Genomic DNA, 21,675 nt, shown 5'->3' with positions numbered 1-21,675 from the left:
TCTTGGTCAGGCCGGTCTCGAACTCCTGAGCTCAAACAATCCGCCCACCTCGGCCTCCCAGAGTGCTAGGATTACAGGCGTGAGCCACCGCGCCCGGCCAAGAAAACCATAATATTTCGATATACAAAAGTACTTTGTGTGTATTTCCCATTTTGTCACACTGAAATTATAAACACATGTATTCAGATTTTGAGATTTAATAAAATTAATAATTTTACTGTTTCATCAAGGACATTCTTAAGTAGAACTGGTTTCCCCGTGAGAGTGCATGGCAGTGAAGAGTACAATTAACTAATAGCACAGTTTAATTTGTGCTAAGGCACCAGCACAATTGTACAAAGGCACCCACTGTTGCATTTGTATCATTACTGCAAATGTTAAAATGATAAAAAAAAAAAAAAAAGGCAAATATGTCTTTGTATTATAATAAAAATAGTTTTGACCTCATGGATCACTCAGAGGGTGTCAGGAACCACAAGGAGTCCATGAACCACACTTTTTGAACTACTGGACTAAGCAGATCAGTAAGGGTTTGCTTTTCTTAAACTTTAAGAATTATCACATGTCCCATCCAAGTATTAACTAGGCCTGACCCTGTAGCTTCCGAGATCAGACAAGATCGGACACATTCAGAGTGGTATGGCCATAGACTATTGCATCTTTACACCATAGTCAGAAGATAAAAACAAGATTAATAGAGTTGCAGTTTGATTTAGAAACTTTGATATATCCTGTTTCATTATGCCTTCCAAAGACCTACAAACCTTCAGAAAGTAACTAGTTGCTAATAAGGGCTCCTATAATTACATTAAGCAGCAGTTTCACAGGTGGGCATCCTTGCTCCCTGCCTGAAAATCAGGGTGCATGCTTTATTACTTTGTACCACTTTCCTTAAGTAGTATGTTGCACATATTTCCAAAGTATTTTTCTGGAGATTGAAAGTGAAGAACTATTCCTTAGGGCCTGAAACTTTCCCGAGTATCTTATTGTTTGTATTATATGAGGTAGAAACAAAGTGACTACCAGATAGCAAACTTGAGATGTATCTTATATATATTCAAGTACAAGAAGTCTTCTAAAAACATTTTACAGGCAGCTTTCCTTGTGTTTAAGTTATAGCTACCTGAAAACTTTTGTTCCTATGCATAAAGATGTCTTTGGTGGACTTGGGAAAGAGGTTACTAGAAGCAGCAAGAAAAGGCCAAGATGATGAAGTGAGAACATTGATGGCAAATGGAGCCCCATTCACCACAGACTGGGTAAGCTTAGCATAAAGGTCTCTTAATTATTTCCAATATGTGCTTTTACTGACCTTTTTCTTAAAGGCTAAACAGACTTTATTGATTTTTCTTCATTCCCTTTCTACTTCATATCCCCTATAAGAGTTTTATTTTCTTTGTCTCATCTGAATATGTGGTTTTCTTTTTCTTTTAGTTTTCCAAATTGAAAGAGTCTCCTGTGGATATATAGGTGATAATTGTAAGGTATTATATACTTGTAATTTCCTATAATGCTTTTTAGAGTATTTTCTAAAGGCTTAATTCTCTCTGGAGTATACTTGGGTCATAGGCTTCTGTAATTAGCTAGAAATTAAACTAAATCAGTAGAAGAGTGCATTTCTAGACTAATAAACTCTTTGTTTCCTTTTCTCTAATATTTCCTGGTCTGAAGAATAGTATAGCCATTTTGTTTCCTTTACCATTCTTAAAAAAACATTAAAGAGGAAGATGCAATTTAATAAGCCTAAACAATCAGCTTGGATATCAGAGAGTTTCAAAAGATCCAGGTTTCAAGTTATAATGTGGGCTTTCTTCGCATTCACAGATTTTGTAAGCATTGCCTAATTTTAACAATTTTGATGAGTGAGTGACCTCTATTCTAGGGTGATTAATTCATAACTTCAGAGGCCAGCAGGTTCTTAGCGCTTCACAAAAAGGAAGAAAAGGAAACCCATTAGATTAGCATTTCTATAAATAGACCTGAAAAAAGCAATGTGAATTAAATCCAGTCAGACAGAGAGGCTGAACATATGAAAAGTAAAGAATAAACAGGCTTAAAATAAAGAGCATAACAAAGAAAGGAATAGATCTCTGGCAAGAGTGGATGCTGATAGATAACTCTTACAAGATTTACACTGAGACAACAGACTTGCTTATTGCTGTTGATATGCTATTGCTAAATTTTTATTGCCTCTTCATCTCAGTCTTTTTGCTCTGCCTTACTGTGGCAAAAAACTTCTAACTGATCAAATTTGTACCCCAAATGTAACTTTCTAGTCTCTACCCCTTTTCTATGAATTGTTTTGAACCTGTCTACCCCTTTCCTTTATCCCAACTCAGAATGTTCTTTTGATCCTTTTTTTTTTTAACCTTTTTCTAATCCCTGTTTAAAATCATGTCCTTCAGGGAATCTTACCTGATAAATCCACCTGACTTAAAGCCATTATACTTAGCACTTATTTAATTGGTGGTATATTTATGTGCCAATTAGTATATTAATTTTTAAATTAAATCATTTCTTCAATCCCATCTGTCCAACCAGATTCTCTCTTGAAGGACAAGAACCATAGGAATCACCTCTTGTTCATTTGTCTCTCTCCAGTAATGATCTAGGACTCTGCACATGATGGATATTCAATGAGTATTATTTTCCCACAGCTTGGAACATCACCCCTTCACCTTGCAGCTCAGTATGGTCATTATTCCACTGCAGAAGTACTCCTTCGAGCAGGTGTTAGCAGGGATGCCCGGACCAAAGTGGACAGGACTCCCTTGCACATGGCTGCAGCTGATGGACATGCGCACATTGTGGAACTTCTTGTTAGGGTAAAGCAAGAATAGTGGAGATCCTATGCTGTAAAGAAGATATCCACCTCCTTGTTTTCTTACTTAAATGGGTGGTAGGAAACTGGGTTGGGAAGGATTAAGTTTAGGACAGTTTATAGCATTGAATTGCATGACTCTCTTTTAAGAGTCATCATGGGCCGGGTGTGGTGTCTCACGCCTGTAATCCTAGCACTCTGGGAGGCCGAGGCAGGTAGATTGCTCGAAGTCAGGAGTTCGAGACCAGCCTGAGCAAGAGCGAGACCCCATCTCTACAAAAAATAGAAAGAAATGATTTGGACAGCTAAAAATATATATAGAAAAAAATTAGCTGGGCATGGTGGTACATGCCTGTAGTCCCAGCTACTCGGGAGGCTGAGGCAGGAGGATTGCTTGAGCCCAGGAGTTTGAGGTTGCTGTGAGCTAGGCTGACGCCACGGCACTCACTCTAGCCTGGGCAACAGAGTGAGACTCTGTCTCAAAAAAAAAAAAAAAAAAAATAGTTAAGTAAAAATAAAATAAAAAAAAAAAGTCATCATGGCTATGAGGAGTTTGTTTTCTAATTTTTTAAATGCTAAGCAGACTTTATTGATTTTTATTCATTCCCTTTCTGCAGGTGGTCTCTGCATTTATGCCCATTTTTTCAGGCAATTGGCTGTCTGTTAATAAAGGCAACAAAAATCTGTTCTCCCCCTTCCTCTCCCATCTGTTTAATTTCCCAGTGATGTCCTTAGAAGACCCACTCATTGAAAGCATTATGTCTACCAGCATTTAGGAGAATTTGAGAAATGTTTTTCCCTGTGATATTCCTTAAACAAGATCTAAATTTGAGTATGTACAATCTATATGGAAAGCCTCTGTACTTAATGATAGACTGTTACACCTGTGCTACTATAATCAGTATCTGTTGAAAAAATTGCTTTTCTATGACAGAATGGTGCAGATGTGAATGCCAAGGACATGCTGAAGATGACAGCTTTACATTGGGCCACAGAGCACCACCATCGGGATGTTGTAGAGTTACTTATCAAATATGGAGCTGATGTCCATGCGTTCAGCAAATTTGATAAATCTGCCTTCGACATAGCCCTGGAAAAAAACAATGCTGAGATTTTGGTCATCCTCCAGGTGTGGTTCTTTTTATACTCTTCAGAGTATACTTCATTTGAAGTTAAGGATTTTCTTATAGGAGTTGAATCAAAACTGAATCTTTCCTATCTTATCAAAGTAGTTCTAATATGTTTCTATCTTATCTTTCAGTGTCATTAATATCTTTTTAAAACAACATTCTATAAAGCCCTGAATTACTCATGGTGATTAAAGAACAATGTGGCCAGTACAAAAAACATTTATGTGGCTTTAGGATATTTTTTCTCCATGAAAATTTCCCTTTCTAATTAAGCTTGACTTGGAACAATATTAAAAGTCACTTTATGTTTTCTGAATATACATCAGCTGATGTGAGACAGTATACAGATGCTTCTCAACTTACAGGAGGATTATGTCCAGATCAGTTTGCAATGGGCTTATCCAGACCTAAGCCCATTGTAAGTTGAATTGCTTTCACACCATGGTAAAATAAAAAAATGGTTAAATTGAACCATTGTAAGTCAGGGACCATCTATATAGTTCTAAAGCCATCTCAGAATTAAAAATTAGCTGTGGTGATCTCATCCATTAATTTCTTAAACCAGTGCTTGTATATCAGGGAACAATAGGATGGGGGATATAAAAATTAATAGGACGTGCCTTGCCCTTGGAGTGTTCACAGCATGATAAAAGTGGAGACAGGAAATAAAGCATTACAATACTACATATTAACAGATACCTAGTAAGTGTTACGGGAGCACAGAGGAGGGAGTATTGATGCTTAAGGGAAGGATTAAGTATATGTAGAATTGGAACTGAGTTTTCAAGAAGTAGGCTGAGAAGTGAAAAGACTATCTTCTAAGCTAGAAAAAGAGTAAATCAAAGACATAGAGGTGTGAAAGACTGAAGATTAAGTAGTTGTGTATCTAAAGAATGGGCAAAGGAAGTGGAGTTTGGGAGTGGCAGATGCGTTCTGAATACAGGGGTGATACATGGCACATAAAGGAGTTTTTTCTTTTTTTTGAGATAGAATCTCACTCCGTTGCCCGGGCTAGAGTGCTATGGCGTCAGCCTAGCTCACAGCAACCACAAACTCCTAGGCTAAAGCCATCAGCCTCCTGAGTACCTGGGACTACAGGCATGGGCCACCATGCCCAGCTAATTTTTCTATTTTTAGTAGAGACAAGGTCTCACTGTGGTGCTCAGGCTAGTCTCTAACTCCTGAGCTCAAGCTATCCTCCCACCTCGGCCTCCTAGAGTGCTAGGATTACAGGCGTGAGCCACCGTGCCCTGCCAGGAGTCTGAACTATTATGTGGGCAATGGGTTTCCAATAGAAGCTTTTAAATAAAGGACTGATATGATTAAATTTGTTTTAAAAAGATGATTGTTTGGAGTGTGGCACACAGATGGGAAAGAGGAGACCCTTAATGCTAAATAAGCATGTGGTGACTTTTATTAGGCCAGGCAAAAGCCACTGAGGACTTGAACTAAGGAAGTGATAGTGGAGGACAGAAGAAGGAGTAGATTCAAGAAGGAATTTAACAGTATCCAGAGAATAAATAATCTGTTTTAATTGAAGCTCTTAGTCAAGGGATAATTATATTTGAATAATAGCCATTTCTGCTGCATTCTCAGTTTTTTGTTTGTTTGTTCTGACAGGTGGATGGTTCCCTATAGACTGGTTATCCTCTTCAACTTTCAAATTCTTTGTTTAGAGTCCTTTCGTAACTGGACTTTTTTAGTAGTCATCATATTTCTAGAAAACTGCTTCTGAAAGTAAAAAAATAAAATAAAGATAAGTATCTTTTCTCCAAAATTGAGCAAATATCCCTGGAAGCAAAAGTATAGCATGTGGAACTAGGCTTAAAATCTAGAGCTTATTTATTTGCTTGTTATATATTCTCTTAGGAATTTCTTCAATGGCAGAAGGGAACCAAGTAGTTGGACAAAACTCTAGAGAATAATTGTTCTCTGTGGGTACTCTGCAGGGATCTCCTGCTAGCACATTGACTTGTAGATAATTGATCACAATTGGAAATTACTTTTTAGACTATTCAGGCCAAGTCTCTCATTTTTCAAACAAACAAACAAACAAAAAACAAGATCCAGAGAGGTTAACTGAATTGTCTAGAAGTTTTTGCAAATAATCACCTTTGATTTTCTCAAGTAGAAACAAGTTTGGGAAAACAACCTAACATGTCTTTTGCCCTGGTTTGGAAAAAACCAGTAGTCTTTTTTTTCCTTCTTTAGTTCTGTGCTTCATATGGAAACACCAGTAGTCTTAATGAGAACTCTGAGCTCCCTGGGACATTGTGTGCCGGAACTAGTTCTGCTTGATAAAGCGTTGACATGGGGGTAGGGGTCTGCTGTTCAGTAACTGTATAACTAAAGCTAATAAGTATTCTGACATTGAAATATCCTGCCTTGTTTGGTAGGAAGCAATGCAAAATCAGGTGAATGCTAATCCTGAGAGACCCAACCCTGCGAGCAATCCTGTGACTGTGGCTGCTCCATTCATCTTTACATCGGGAGAGGTTGTTAACCTCACTAGCCTTGTTTCTTCAACCAACACCAAAACTACCTCAGGTAATGGTCTGATAATGTGACATTTATTTTAGAGTTAAAAATGAGCAGAACCCCAGGTTTTCCTAGAGACAAATGGTTTGATGGCTACTCTTTTATTAAATTATTCCCCAAAATAGAAGATTTATAATAGATTTTAAAGCCAAGGCACTTATTTTTTCTGGGGGAAGTGTAGATCATATATAGGGATTATACATGAATACTTACTGTGTTAAAAGTAAAATATTCTACAGATTAATCTATTGAAGGGTTATACCTGACCCCAAAAAGAAAATATAAGGCCGGGCGCGGTGGCTCACGCCTGTAATCCTAGCACTCTGGGAGGCCGAGGCAGGTGGATTGTTTGAGCTCAGGAGTTGGAGACCAGCCTGAGCAAGAGCGAGACCCCGTCTCTACTAAAAATAGAAAGAAATTATCTGGCCAACTAAAATATATATATAGAAAAAATTAGCCGGGCATGGTGGCACATGCCTGTCGTCCCAGCTACTCGGGAGGCTGAGGCAGAAGGATCGCTTGAACCCAGGAGTTTGAGGTTGCTGTGAGCTAGGCTGACGCCACGGCACTCACTCTAGCCCAGGCAACAAAGCGAGACTCTGTCTCAAAAAAAAAAAAAAAAAGAAAATATAAGGGTGCCTCAATATAGTACTACTAAAGGAAATAGTTAAACATTCATAGTCTAAAGTAGTAAATAAACCAGAATAAACAAAAGTGGCTGTTAGAGTGCTAATATAAAAGCAGTAAATGTGATTATTTGAATACAGTATAAGAGTCTTGGTTTATTCTTGAGAGCATATATGAAAACAAAGTAGCTTAGAGAAGTACTCAGTATTGCTCTTTTGAGACCTGTATGTTTTAAGCAAAAATTTCTATCTAAGCTGGGCACAGTGGCTCACACCTGTTATCCTAGCAACTCAGGAGGCTGAGGCAGGAGGATTGCTTGAGGCCAGGAGTTTGAGACCAGCCTGAGCAACATAGAGAAACCCCATCTCTAAAAAAAATAAGAAAAATTATCTGAGTGTGGTGGCACGAGCTTCTAGTCCCATCTACTCAGGAGGCTGAGGAAGGTGGATCGCTTGAGGCTGCAGTGAGCAATGATTGCACCACTGCACTCCAGCCTGGACGATAGAGTAGAAGGCCCTGTCTCTAAAAACAAAAACAAAAAAAACTTCTATCTTAAAAGGAGCAAATGAGTTTATTTTCAATATCTCCTTTTACAAATATTTATTTTTCAATGGAAGAATCTGTGTCCTCATTTAAATTTTCTGATTGACTCTTGCTTTCTTTTTCTGACTTTCATTTGAAAATACACATATATATTCCTAGTTAAGTTTGTATAACATCAAAGGAAATATCTTTAATGAGGTATTATTATTGAGAGGCAGTTTGATAAAAGAAAAGAAGGAATATACATAATATACCCAGAATTTTGGAATCAGAATTGTGTTCAAATATTTATTGATTGACTAGCTGTTTGACTTTGGGAAAACTACTTAGTTCTTTAAGCCTTGTTTACCTATCTGTAAAATTGAGATATAATAATACCTACTTTATGAGGTTGTTGTGAGACTTTGAGATTTTGTATTTCAGGATCCATTTTATAGCGGGGCTTCAATAGTAGCTATTAAATGAAAATATATCAATAATTTCTCAGGGAAGGTTGACCCTGTCATGCCCACAAGGGGGCAGTAGTGATCTTCATTTTATAGGCTATCAATAGTCATTTCAAATCATTTTACTTTCAGTTGAATGATCCAAAAAATTTAGCTTAAATATATATACACATATAATCACAACATTCACAACCTTTTGAATTTGTAGTGGTTCAGTCCACACTGATTAAAGCAAATGATTTTATAACTCAAAAGTCTTTAGAAGCCAATAAAGTTGTATTCACAAACGTGAAAAGAGCTAGGGTTGATCTTTAGTCTCACTGTTGAAATTCTCAAGATCTGGAATAATAAGCAAAATTGAACACAGTTCAGGATAGAGAACTTGGTTCCCGTGGGCTGATATTGTGTTTGTCACATAGCTTTTGGCAGACCTTTTCTTCTTTCTTTCCTCTCTATGTTGACAATTGCAAATTGAAATTGCTAAACCATCACATAATAGAGCTGACCTCTCCAATGTCATCTTATTCATGAAGCAATTCTACCTTTAGCTGATTGGCCTACTTGATGCTTAATCAGTACAGATAAAGGAAAGGAGAAAAGTTAATAAGACAAATTCGGGTTGTGTGTTATTCAGCTAGGTTAAAGGATTTTCTTTTCAGGAATGGTGGGCAGGTTTCTTGTTTCCCATTATCTACTAATATTTTTGAGAATTAGAGCACTGGTGGCATCCACCAGTTGTCCCAGCTACTTGGGAGGCTGAGGTGAGAGGATTGCTTGAGGCCAGGAGTTCGAGTCCAGCCTGGGCAACATAGCAAGACTCCATCTCTTAAAAAAAAAAAAAAGCTAAGCTAAACTAAAAAAAATATGTTGTTTTTTTTTTTTAAACAGAGTCTCACTCTGTTGCCCGGGCTAGAGTGAGTGCCGTGGCATCAGCCTAGCTCACAGCAACCTCAAACTCCTGGGCTCAAGCAATCCTATTGCCTCAGCCTCCCGAGTAGCTGGGACTACAGGCATGCGCCACCATGCCCGGCTAATTTTTCTATATATATTTTTAGCTGTCCATATTTCTTTCTATTTTTAGTAGAGACGGGGTCTCGCTCTTGCTCAGGCTGGTCTTGAACTCCTGAGCTCAAACAATCCGCCCACCTCAGTCTCCCAGAGTGCTAGGATTACAGGCGTGAGCCACTGCGCCTGGCCAAAAAATGTTTTTTAAAGAATTACCTGAAAGTATCCCAGGATAATCTCTTTTGGGGGGGGGGGATGGGGTCTTGCTCTGTTCCATAGACTAGAGTGCAGTGGCATCATCATAGCTCACTGCAACCTCAAACCCCTGGCCTCAGGCAATCCTCCTGCCTCAGCCTCCCAAAATGCTAGGGATTACAGGCATGAGCTACCATGCTTGGCCAGCTGAGGTCATCATTTTAACGGATTTTTTTTTGTTTATTTTTGTTTTTTGAGACAAGGTCTATCTCTGTCCCTCCTGGGCTAGAGTACGTGGCATCATCATAGCTCACCACAACCTCAAACTCCTGGGCTCAAGTGATCCTCCTACCTCAGCTTCCTGAGTAGCTGGGATTACAGATGCATGCCACCACACCCAGCTAATTTTTCTATTTTTTGTAGAGACTGGGTCTCACTGTAGTGCTCAGTCTGGTCTTAAACTCCTGATCTCAAGCAATCTTCCCGACTCGGCCTCTCAAAGTGCTAGGATTATAGGTGTGAGCTACCGCGCTCTGCCTTAATAGATATTTTTGATACCAAAATCCAGATTACAAAATTTGCTTTCAAATTTAACATTTTTAATTAAGGATATCAGTCATCATCAATGCCACCATCAAACTTCAGGGATTTGGGAAGGCAGACTAATTTAAACATTAATTAGGGTAAAATAAATTTATGAAGATGAATTTCTTGTTTGTACAATCGTAACATGCATTCCAAAGTCAAATATAAATAGCTTTATATTGGTTCATAAAGACCATAGGCTTTGAAATCAGATTAACTAGGTTCTATCTGGGCTCTGACACTTACTAGCTATATGAACTTGGTGAAGTTACTTAGTTTTTCTGGGTCTAGTTTTCACTAACTCATTGAGATTGTCTAGCCTACCATAGCACACCCTTCTAAATCCTGGTCTGAAGAGTATTTATATAAGCCATGTTTTGAATAGGTAACAAGAGTCATCACTGATAATGCCTTTTTCGTTCTAAAAACAACAGCATCCATACATGTTTTACTTTATTTGATACTGGATCCTACAATGAGGAGAAGGAAGCAATTTACATTCTTGAACAGACCATGCACAGTGGTTCATTCACGCCTGTAATCCCAGCACTTTGATAGGCCAAGGCAGGAGGATTGCTTTAGGCCAGGAGTTCAAGACCAGCCTGGGCAACATAGTGAGAACCTGTCTATATAAAAAATTTTTTAAATCAGCCAGGTGTGGCTGAGGCAGGAGGATCTCTTGAGCTCAGGAGTTCAAGGCTGCAGTGAACTATGATCATGCCACTGCACTCCAACCTGGGTGACAGAACAAGACCCTGTCTCTAACAAAAAACAAAAAGAAACTACACAGTCTTGAACAATAAAGTATTTTATTTTATTTTCCTATAATTCACTGAAATAAGTCTAAAGAAGTAATTTCTATTGTCTCTTTTCAGTTTCAACTGTGTATGTCAGAATATTAAACCTGAATTTTCACAAATGTTCTTTCTTCATTTTGCTATTGAGGGGAAGTTGGGTGAGTTGTTATGTTTGAATCAGAGGGGAGCACACTTAGATTGGAATCATCATATGCTAAAGAGCATATAATGCTTTTCTTATGAAGCAGTTCTACTCAGCAACTCTCCTTTGGCTTGGTGGCCTAACTGATGCTTGGCCTAGTTGAACATTACTTATTATAAGAGCCTTGTTTCTTTGTGGTGTTGGTATTTTGTTTGTTTATTTTTCTTTTTTTTTTTTTCCCCTGAATACATTCTGCACAGATGCAGTGCTGTTTTTTTAACTGTGGTAAAATAATAACAGCCTTGCTTTTTGATTGCTAATGACTTATACTCACATATATTCCAACCTTTGTGAGGGACATATATCTAAAGATTGCTTGTTCTTTGTTTCATTTTAGGAGGATTTGTGAGTTCTTTTATCAGCATTTGGTATGACAGACTGAGTTATGAGAAAAGTGTGAACTAAGGAAAATTTGGGACTAGGCTGTAGCTGAATCTTGCTCTGCATAGAGTCATTTGATAGACATGGGCTCCTACTGGAGGTCAAGCACTGTGTTCCACTCAGACCATTTGGTTCCCTGGGTATTTTATGATAGTGTTAGAATAAAGTTAAGATATCATTACTATCTCCATCCTTACTCCCACAGTTGTCAGCCAAAAGCTTTAATTAAGATGGTTTCAGCTTGAGGAGTACTACACAAGTAATTCATCTTTTTAAGGAAAATCTGCTGAAATTTAAATTTATAAACTAGTTAAATTACCTAGGTTAATCACATCAGAAAAGTTGCTCTGGGCTGGGCGCGGTGGCTCATGCCTGTAATCCTAGCACTCTGGGAGGCCGAGGCGGGTGGATCGCTCGAGGTCAGGAGTTCAAGACCAGCCTAAGCAAGAGTGAGACCCCCGTCTCTACTAATTATAGAAAGAAATTATCTGGCCAACTAAAATATATATAGAAAAAATTAGCCGGGCTTGGTGGCGCATGCCTGTAGTCCCAGCTACTCGGGAGGCTGAGGCAGTAGGATTGCTTGAGCCCAGGAGTTTGAGGTTGCTGTGAGCTAGGCTGACACCACGGCACTCATTCTAGCCCGAGCAACAGAGTGAGACTCTGTCTCAAAAAAAAAAAAAAAAGAAAAGTTGCTCTGTGGAAGGATTTTCTATAAGGAGTATTAAATATAAGTTTCCTTAAGTATTTTACAGATAATTGACTTCTTGATAGAAGAAAAGCTAGAAAGAATCTTTAAGCATAGCTAGTGGGAAAACTTAAAAATTAAGAGTACCTTTACTCGGGAGGCCAAGGCAGGAGGGTTTCTTGAGCCCAGAAGTTCAAGGTTACAATGAGCTATACATTTAATATATTTAAAAAGAAGATAAGTATATCAGTCAGAGTCTAGTCAGAAGATAAAATACATGATGATTTATAAAATTTAACTATATAAATTTATCTACATATAATTTCTAATTTTTAAATATATCATTTAAAATTTTATTTAATTTACACACTGTTCCTATTAACTAGGAATAGGGCTGGGTGCATGCCTAAATCCCAGCATTTTGAGAGGCTGAGGTGGGAGGATAACTTGAGACCAAGAGTTCTAGACCAGCCCGGGCAACACAGGGAGTCCCCATCTCTACAAAAAATAAAAAAATTAGCCAGGCATACTGGCATGTGCCTATAGTTCCAGCTACTCGGAAGGCTGAGGTTGGAGGATCAATTGAGCCCAGGAGTTCAAAGTTACAGTGAGCTATGATTTTATTGGGCCATTGCACTCCAGAGCAAGACCCTGTCTCTTAAAAAAAAAAAAATTAGGAACAGTAGGTTAATTACAAAATGGTGAAGAGAACTCTAAGGAGTACAGGAATAGCCAATATCTAGAGAGCAGCTACTACTTCTATACTGACAAAGCTTAATCTCATGCCAGCTGACAAAAAATGGTTATAGGGTCCAGCTCCAGCATCACTAAGGCAGGGCAAAGAAGGGTGGATTTGGAACTAAGAGGCAATAAATTCATAACTGGCACAAAATTATCTCTGAAATTATAGTGACGGACATAGGGAAATGCAGTTCATCTTATAAAAGTTAAATTTATACAAAACAGTTGAGTAGTATTTTCAGTTCATAAAGTTAGGCATATCTGTTGCCAGACCTAATGCACTTCCCTCTAAGAACTTAGCTGTGAAAATAGCACACAGATACAAGAGAAAAGGTTATGAACAAAAAGAGAAAAAGGTTATGAACAAAATTTTTTTTAAAGCATATCATGGCTGAGCATGGTGGCTCATGCCTGTAATCTTAGCACTCTGGGAGGCCGAGGCGGGAGGATCACTTGAGGCCAGGAGTTCAAACCAGCCTGAGCAAGAGCAAGACCCCATCTCTACAAAAAGTAGAAAAATTAGGCAGGCGTGGTGGCACATGCCTATAGTCCCAGCTACTCAGGAGGCTGAGGCAGGAGGATCGTTTCAGCCCAGGTGTTTGAGGTTGAGGTTGCAGTAAGCTATGCTGATGCCATTGTGCTCTAGCCTAGGTGACAGAGCAAGACCCTGTCTCCAAAAAAAAAAAAAAAAGTACATCATGACATAACTAAATAGTTGTTTTTAGCATTAATCCATTGTCTAACCCTTTGACATTTGATATATGAAACTTAAGCTTTTTAACTGTCCTTGTACTAGAGGTGAATCATATTTTTCCCATCTATCTGGCTGATGAACAGAGGTAGTATGGCTGAGTAAAGTCCAGGAGGGGGTTGTTTCCTCACCACTGCTGAGCCTGGGGTGAGGCATGCTTTATATGCTTACAATGCCTGCTGCCAAGGAGAGCTCTGCACAGCCAGCCTAGGGAGTGGGTGGTACTCTTGGTCTGTTAGCTACTAATGCTCAACCCTGACAGTGCCAAGAGAATGATCAAATGAGGGGAATGTAGTGGCCCTGTACCAAGCACATTAATTTAATCCACTTTAAGGGAGAGACTTTTTAAACCTTAAAAGAGTTTTAACTCCATGATAATTGGTTATCAGTTTGGATTAGAGAACAAGATTAAGCATATTAGAGTGAAAAGCTGAGGTTTGATTTAATAAGCCATTTTTAGTTTGCCTCAATTTATTCTCTAACTGGACCTCATTTGCCTTTTTTACCGAAATAGGTGACACCCCTGTCTCAACAGTACAGTTCTCAAATTCTACCACCTCAGTGCTGGCCACTCTTGCAGCTCTTGCTGAGGCATCAGCCCCCCTCTCCAACTCAAACAGAGCCACAGGTAGGTGAGGGATATCTGCTGGGTGAATCACCATTTCTTCTTTTGTTTTTAAGTCTCCAGCAGATTTAATTTGCACGAAATATTAAAGAATTAATTAGAGGCAGCTAGGAAAAAGGGATGTAGAGTCATTGAGCATAAAAAGAAAAATCACTAAGTGATAAAATCAGACAGCTGAATAATATTAGATAATGACTGAGTAATTCCTTTGTATTTTTACAGTTTGAAGTTTGTTTCCCTTGACTCCAATTGCTTCAGATTGAAATGTTTATTCTTATATTAGCAGACTTTTTGGAGATACTCTATGTTATGTTTTGACTGATGCTATCATAGAATGATTCAAAATAGCAGCCTAGATATCTCATATTAAAGTATCAAAATATATGGAACTGCTACCTTTCTGATTATCATATCCTGTGTACTTCAGGAGAGCTTGCTTTTATTTCCACTTATTTTTGCATTTCCAATGGAGTTGGGCAGATTTATATTATATAGTGCCCTTCTGATATTTAAAACAAAAAGGTTTCAGGTCACTTAGCCAGACCTGGCGATCTATGGGAGGAAAGCTTAGGGCTTCACGTATGTAGGGGCAAACAGGCAGGGCTCAGCAGTCATCTAGAAATCTTTCTGGAACCCCTGGTATTCTGCTCCATCATAAATGAAAGCAGATTGTTCTGATGTCTTTCTGTCATTGACATTTGGGTGGTGAGAACATTCTTCCAATTCCAATCCTATTTTTCTGACTGGCAGTAATCATAAAGATCACTATACAGATATGTATGAGTGAACAGCATGGCAGAGGGAAAAACAATGTATTAAACTTGTCATTGCTGTTCTTTTGGTTTGCTCTTTGATCTTGGATAAATCACTTAACTTTTCCAGGTTTTCTTTTCCTCATCTCTGGCATCATGGTTGGATTAGATTATCTGTCAAGATCGTTTCAGCTATAACATTTAACTTTTCTTTGTTTCTAAGAGGTGTGAATGCTTTATTTGCATTGAACTACTACCTAAATGTGTCTCATATAGATGGTCCATACCCCACTTATTATTATAGAGTTCTACCTGTGACCCCTTAGATAGAGAAATTCCATAGTGGTAGGAATTATTTCCCCTAATAGTGCTTAGTTTATTGGGATATTGATTAACCAAACTGAAAATCTTGATTCAACATAATACATATAAAGCTCATAGACAGGTACCTGGCACATAATAAACAGTTGGTAAGCATTAGCTGTTATTAATATTATTCTTGATCTATCGGATGGGAAAAGCCACCTACCATTTTTGTCTGTCAAACTTCAGCGTTTTGACTACTTGACATGTTATTTTGTTAATTCACTATTAAATATACCTGTTTTCTTATAGAAATGATCTTCTCTAATTTATAGTTATTTTTCTAAGTTCCATAGATTTAGATTTTTAAGATGCCCCCTGAAAAAAGGGTTCTAAGATCAAATATGTTGGGGAAACTCAGCATATCTTATACGCTGTTGGAGAATCCCAATGCCCGTTAGCCTACTGAAGTCTCTGATATTTCCTACAAAACAAACAAAAAAGTTTAAGCATATTTAAACCAGCATTTTCAAAATGTATTTATACATAGAACCCATCTGTAGTGAAAGCTATTAACATCTCAGTGAAGACATTTTAAAAACTACTATTCTAATGCATTCCCTATTTTTTCTCCTCTGACTTAGCATTGTTCACAAAAGCTTTGTGAACTGTTGAGTCTAACTTTTTTTCCAATTTTTCCTCTCCCTGAATATTATCAAACTACTGTACTCCTATTTCTTTAAAAAAGCTGAAATTTTAAATTCACTTTTGTCATCTGTAGCCAATTCAGAGGAAATCATAGAGGGAAATTCTGTTGACTCATCAATCCAGCAGGTGATGGGGAGTGGAGCCCAGAGGGTCATCACTATAGTGACTGACGGAGTCCCTCTGGGTAATATCCAAACTGCAATTCCTACTGGAGGGATTGGCCAGCCATTTATTGTAACTATGCAAGATGGACAGCAAGGTGAGTTATCTCATGTAAACAATTGTTTATTAAAAGATATATATATATTTATATATTGGAGACGGACGAATGTAACTCCATGTTTACTGCTAGAAACCAAAGCTTTGTGTGAAATCTTGAATTTATGGGGAGGGAGGTAGGGTAGGAAAGTCTATGCTTGTCTGTTCTTTTCCTGATCCCTTCCCCTCATTCCTGAACTGCAGGAGACTGAGCCCCCTTGGGCTTTGGTGACCCCATCCTGGGGTATGTTTATTTGATGGTTGATTTTGCTGTACTGGGTACTTCCTTTCCCATTTTCTAATCATTTTGTAGCACACATGCTGACTCTTTTCCCTTCCTTTCTACTTTCCCTGGGAAAATACAATGAATAAATAAAGACTTATTGGTACTGAAAAAAAAAAAAAGATATATATATATATATATTTATATATATATTTGGGTTTTTTTTTTTTTTTTTTTTTTTGGAGACAAGGTCTAGCTCTGTCTCCCAGGCTAGAGTGCAGTGGGGCCATCATAGCTCACTGCAACCTCAAACTCCTAGGCTCAAGTTATACTCCTGCCTCAGCCTCCCAAGTAGCTGGGACTATAGGCGTGTGCTACCATGCCTGGCTAATTTTTCTATTTTTATAGAGATAGGGTCTTGCTCAGGCTGGTTTCGAATTCCTGGCCTCAAGCCATTCTCCTATCTCAGCCTTCCAAAGTGCTAGGATTACAGGGGTGAGCCACCATGCCCGGCTATTAAAAGATATTTTAGATACTCTATACTCCCCTAAAAATGAGGTATTAAGACAAATAGTGAGGCAGTGGCTCACACTATAGTCCCATCTATTTGGGAGGCTGAGGCGGGAGGATTGCTTGAGCTGAAGAGTTCGAGGTTACAGTGAGCTGTGATCACGCCACTGCACTCTTAGCCTGGGTGACAGAGCAAGACCTTGTCTCAAATATATATATATATATTTTTTTATATATATGAGATTAAAAGAAGAGAATTGGTATAATTTCCTTTTTTTATGTCACCAAAATTTTGACTTGGCCTAAATGATTATGGAGATTTTATAATTTTTTTTTTTTTTTTTTTTTTTTTTTTTTGAGACAGAGTCTCACTCTGTTGCCCGGGCTAGAGTGAGTGCCATGGAGTCAGCCTAGCTCACAGCAACCTCAAACTCCTGGGCTTAAGCGATCTTACTGCCTCAGCCTCTCGAGTAGCTGGGACTACAGGCATGCACCACCATGCCCGTCTAATTTTTTCTATATATATTTTTAGTTGGCCAGATAATTTCTTTCTATTTTTAGTTGAGATGGGGTCTCGCTCTTGCTCAGGCTGGTCTCGAACTCCTGACCTCGAGCGATCCACCTGCCTCGGCCTCCCAGAGTGCTAGGATTACAGGCGTGAGCCCGGCCTATAATTTTTGAGTTATTTGAATTGATGGATCTCTGCAGTACAGGAAGATAAGATAGGAATTAAACCTTTATAATCCAAACTTGGTACCATGAATTCTTATTTATATACTGCTGATATTTTTGTGAAAACAATTATCATTTTAAGTTTTTTTTAGGGCTCACTGGGTAGGTGGAGTCTCTGCTTATAATGGTGATAAATGAAAACTGAGTTGTGTCGGAGAAAAATACAATTTGAGATTTTTACCTAAATAAACTACACTACTTTTTACAAATGGGTTTAACCAGGCCCAAAGAAAACTGAGATTTTTGTAAATTATCTGCAGAAAATTTTAAATCCCAGACTAAACTCCCTTGTCCACTCAACGTATATCTAAACTGCTTTCCAATGCCATCAATTGATGAGTATCAAGGTATACAAGCTAATTTTTAAGTCAGCCAAACCAAATAACTAGGTAAATGTTCTGTTTTAAAACATCATAATGGGCCGGGTGTGGTGGCTCAGGCCTATAATACTACCATTTTGGGAGGCTGAGGCCGGAGGATTGCTTGAGACCAGCCTGAGCAACAGTGAGACCCTATCTCTGCAAAAAAAAATAGAAAAATTAGCCAGGTGTGGTGATGCTTGCCTGTAGTCCCAGCTACTCGGGAGTGAGGAAAGAGGATCACTTGAACCCAGGAGTGTGAGGTTGCAGTGAGCTATGATGACGCCACTGCACTCTAGCCCAGGTGACAGAGTGAGACACTGTCTCCAAAAAAGAAAAAAAAATCATAATGTATCCTAAAACCTAAATATAATTTTTAACTTTTTATTTTAAAATCATTATAGATTCATGTACAGTTCCAAGAAATAATACAGAAAGGCTGGACATGGTAGTGTGTGCCTATAATCCCATCTACTCAGGAGGCTGAGGCAGGAGGATCATTTGAGTCCAGGAGTTCCAGGCTGCAGTGAGCTATGATTGTGCCACCGCATTCTATCCTGGCGACAGAGCAAGACCTCATCTTTTAAGATAATAATACAGAGAGGGCTGGGTGAGATGGCTCACACCTGTAATCCTAGCACTCTGGGAGGCCCAGGCAGGCATATTATTTGAGCAAGACCAGCCTGAACAAGAGTGAGAACCCATCTCTACTAAAAAAATAGAAAGAAATTAGCTGGACAACTAAAAAAATATATAGAAAAAATTAGCTGGGCATGGCAGCGCATGCCTATAGTCCCAGCTACTTGGGAGGCTGAGGCAGTAGGATTGCTTGAGCCCAGGAGTTTGAGATTGCTGTGAGCTACGCTGATGCCATGGCACTCTAGCCCAGGCAATAGAGTGAGACTGTCTCCAAAAAAAAAAAAAAAAAGATAATAATACAGAGAAATTCCCTATACCCTCACCCAATTTCCCCAAATGATAACATTTTGCATAACTATAGTACAATATCACAATCAGGAAATTGATACTGATATAATCCACCAACCTTATTGATATTTTTCTAGTTTTACATGTATTCATTTGTATGTGTGTGCACTTAGTTCATTGCAATTTAAGATATGTGTAGATTTCTATGAGCAACACCAGAGCGAAGATGTAGTACAGTTCCACACAAGGATTCCCTGTGCTGCCCTTTTATATCTACAGCCACCTTCCTTCTCACCCCATTCCTAAGCCCTGGTAACCACTAAGTAATCTGTTCTCTATCTCTATACTTTTCGAATTTCAAGAATGTTATATAAATGGAATCATACAGTATATAACCTTTTGAAATTGGCTTTTTTTCTCTCAGCATAATTTCCTTAATATCCATCCAAGTTGTTTGTATCAATAGTTCATTCTTTTTTATTGTTGAGTATTATTCCATGGTATGACTATACTACAATTTGTTTAACCATTTACTTTACCCACTGAAGGCATTTGAGTAGTTTCCAGTTTTCAGCTACCTACGAATAAAGCTGTTATGAACAACTTGATGGTTTACAGGTTCTTATGAGAAATAGGAAATAAGTTTGTTTTTAATTTTCTGGGATAAATGCTCAAGAGTATAATTGCTGGGTCATATGGTAAGTATATGTTTGGTTTTGTAAGAAACTGTCAAACTAATTTCTAGAGTGGCCATACCATTTTACATTCCCACTAGCAATTTATGAATAATCCAGTTTTTCTACATTCTCTCCAGTATTTGGTATTATCACTATTTTTTAAGCCATTCTGATAGGTGTGTAGCGTGTGTGTGTGTGTGTGTGTGTGTGTGTTGACCCTTTTCTCATTTATCTATGAGAAGAGAAATAATTTAGGTATAGTTAATAGCAAACTGCTTTTATTAGAGGTTTTTCAAAAATATTATATAAAGACTTTACACCTTCTTTAGATAGATTATTCCTGCAGAACTGATAAACTAATTGGCCATAGCTGCTGACCTAGAGTCAGGCATCTTTTTTTTTTTAAACAGAGTTTAACTGAGTAAATAAATGAATTGGGCATCCCTGAACCAGAACAGGTTCAGAGAGATTCCCCAGACATCTTTATACTACAGCCTCAGACCTGGGACTTACCTGCATGGCTTTCCAGCCTGCAAATCTATACCCTTGCTTTCTGAGCCATTCTTAGTGTCCCTTTAATCCTTTCTGTTTAAGGTCCATGCCTTACCTGTTGATTCTTAAATTCAAAGAAATATGAAAAATAATACATCAGATATTTTATTTATTTTCCTAATTTAAAAGCAAGCAAAACCTCCTTGTTTACTATGTATTCATCACCTTCAATTGGTGTCCTTTGGCTTGTAGTTCTAACTGTACCTGCTGGTCAGGTTGCAGAGGAGACTATAATTGAAGAGGAAGAGGAAGAGGAAGCAGAGAAGTTGCCACTGACAAAGAAACCAAGAATAGAAGAGATGACAAATAGTGTGGAAGAAAGCAAGGTAATGTTTTTTTAGCAGTGATGGAGAGAAAAGAAAGAATCAAAAGCCGTAACTATTAAGGCCAGAACCCTTCCTCATCTTTTTGTCTACTGACTGGATAATTTATGATCTGGAATTCTTACCCTGGTGGTGACTGGTTTACTTTTATAGGAAGGCAGTGAGAGAGAGCTACTACAGCAGCAACTTCAAGAGGCCAATAGAAGAGCCCAGGAATACCGACACCAGCTCCTAAGAAAAGAGCAGGAAGCAGAACAGTACCGTCGTAAGCTGGAGGCCATGGCCCGACAACAGCCCAATGGAGTTGATTTCACCATGGTTGAAGAGGTGGCTGAAGTAGATGCTCTAATTGTCACAGAGGGGGAGGTGGAAGAGAGAGAGACAAAAGTGACTGGGTCAGGAGGGACCAAAGAGCCTCCTCATACTGGAGTTTCTATGGAAACTGTTTCATCTTAACATGCAAGGGCCACAACTTGCACTGTGTTCATCTTATTCCTCTTTTTAAAAAAATTACAGAAGACAAACATTGTATAAAAATCAAGAATGTCCTTACGAAGAAAACTATAGCAGGGTACAGTGCTTGGGCTCAAGAAGGATCTCTATGCAACTGGAAAATTCAAAGCCATATTTAGGGAACACTTCTTCTGAGGGGCCAAAAGAATAAGGACCAAATTTCTTAGTCCATATCGTTGTTTTAAGCATAGAGGTAAAGGAATGCCAGGTGTTGTAGGTTGATTCTTTTGTTTAACACATTAACTGCCATGTGAGTTGTTTTAATTTATGCTAGTTTTGAGCCCAAGGACTCATGAAGCATATGTAACTCACACATCTCTTCACCTTGGAAGCTGCGTGAACTTTTTCTTTTTTCTTTTTTTTTCTTTTTTGAGACAGAGTCTCACTTCATTGCCCTGAGTAGAATGCCATGCCACCCCAAACTCTTGGGCTCAAGGGATCCTCCTGCCTCAGCCTCCCAAGTAGCTGGGACTATAGGTGCACACCAGGACACCCCGCTAATTTTTCTATTTTTAGTAGAGACAGGACCTCACTTTTGCTGAGGCTGATCTCAAACTCCTGACCTCAAGTGATCCTCCTGTCTCAGAGTGCTAGGATTATAGGTGTGAGCCCCCATACCCAGCCCATGAACTTTTTCAAGTTGCATATAACTCACGCACAGAAAACAATAAAAAATAACAAATTTTTCATTCAATTAGAAAGGATCATTTTGTTTTCAAAGTTTTTATTCTATTTTCATAATAAAACACCGTGGCCCCAAGGA

At 38.4% G+C, this 21,675-nt stretch overlaps 1 protein-coding gene across 4 annotated transcripts; it reads left to right on the top strand.

Moving 5' to 3' along the window:
* The first annotated feature begins 1,141 nt into the window (after positions 1–1,141).
* On the top strand, positions 1,142–20,855 carry GABPB2 (GA binding protein transcription factor subunit beta 2). 4 transcript variants are annotated; one of them, XM_069480617.1, is made up of 8 exons: positions 1,142–1,259; positions 2,658–2,825; positions 3,756–3,950; positions 6,348–6,498; positions 13,965–14,078; positions 15,912–16,097; positions 20,269–20,402; positions 20,553–20,855. In XM_069480617.1, the coding sequence occupies exons 1-8, from the start codon at positions 1,152–1,154 to the stop codon at positions 20,853–20,855; spliced, it is 1,359 nt and encodes a 452-aa protein (XP_069336718.1). In that variant the 5' UTR covers positions 1,142–1,151. The 4 variants fall into 4 exon arrangements, with proteins under 4 accessions (XP_069336718.1, XP_069336721.1, XP_069336720.1 ...); XM_069480620.1 differs by lacking the exon at positions 2,658–2,825; XM_069480619.1 differs by lacking the exon at positions 13,965–14,078.
* Positions 20,856–21,675: the final 820 nt, after the last annotated feature.

This window comes from Eulemur rufifrons, chromosome 8 (assembly GCF_041146395.1).
Source record: "Eulemur rufifrons isolate Redbay chromosome 8, OSU_ERuf_1, whole genome shotgun sequence".
Lineage (NCBI taxonomy): Eukaryota > Metazoa > Chordata > Mammalia > Primates > Lemuridae > Eulemur > Eulemur rufifrons.
This window is presented reverse-complemented; position numbering and strand designations above follow the sequence as displayed.

Bases quoted from the DNA above. Each gene is read 5' to 3' on its own strand.
- GABPB2 (XM_069480617.1), top strand. From the start codon at position 1,152: ATGTCTTTGGTGGACTTGGGAAAGAGGTTACTAGAAGCAGCAAGAAAA. The intron at 1,260-2,657 runs GTAAGCTTAGCA...ATTTTCCCACAG, and splicing joins CCCCATTCACCACAGACTGG to CTTGGAACATCACCCCTTCA. The intron at 20,403-20,552 runs GTAATGTTTTTT...TTACTTTTATAG, and splicing joins ATAGTGTGGAAGAAAGCAAG to GAAGGCAGTGAGAGAGAGCT.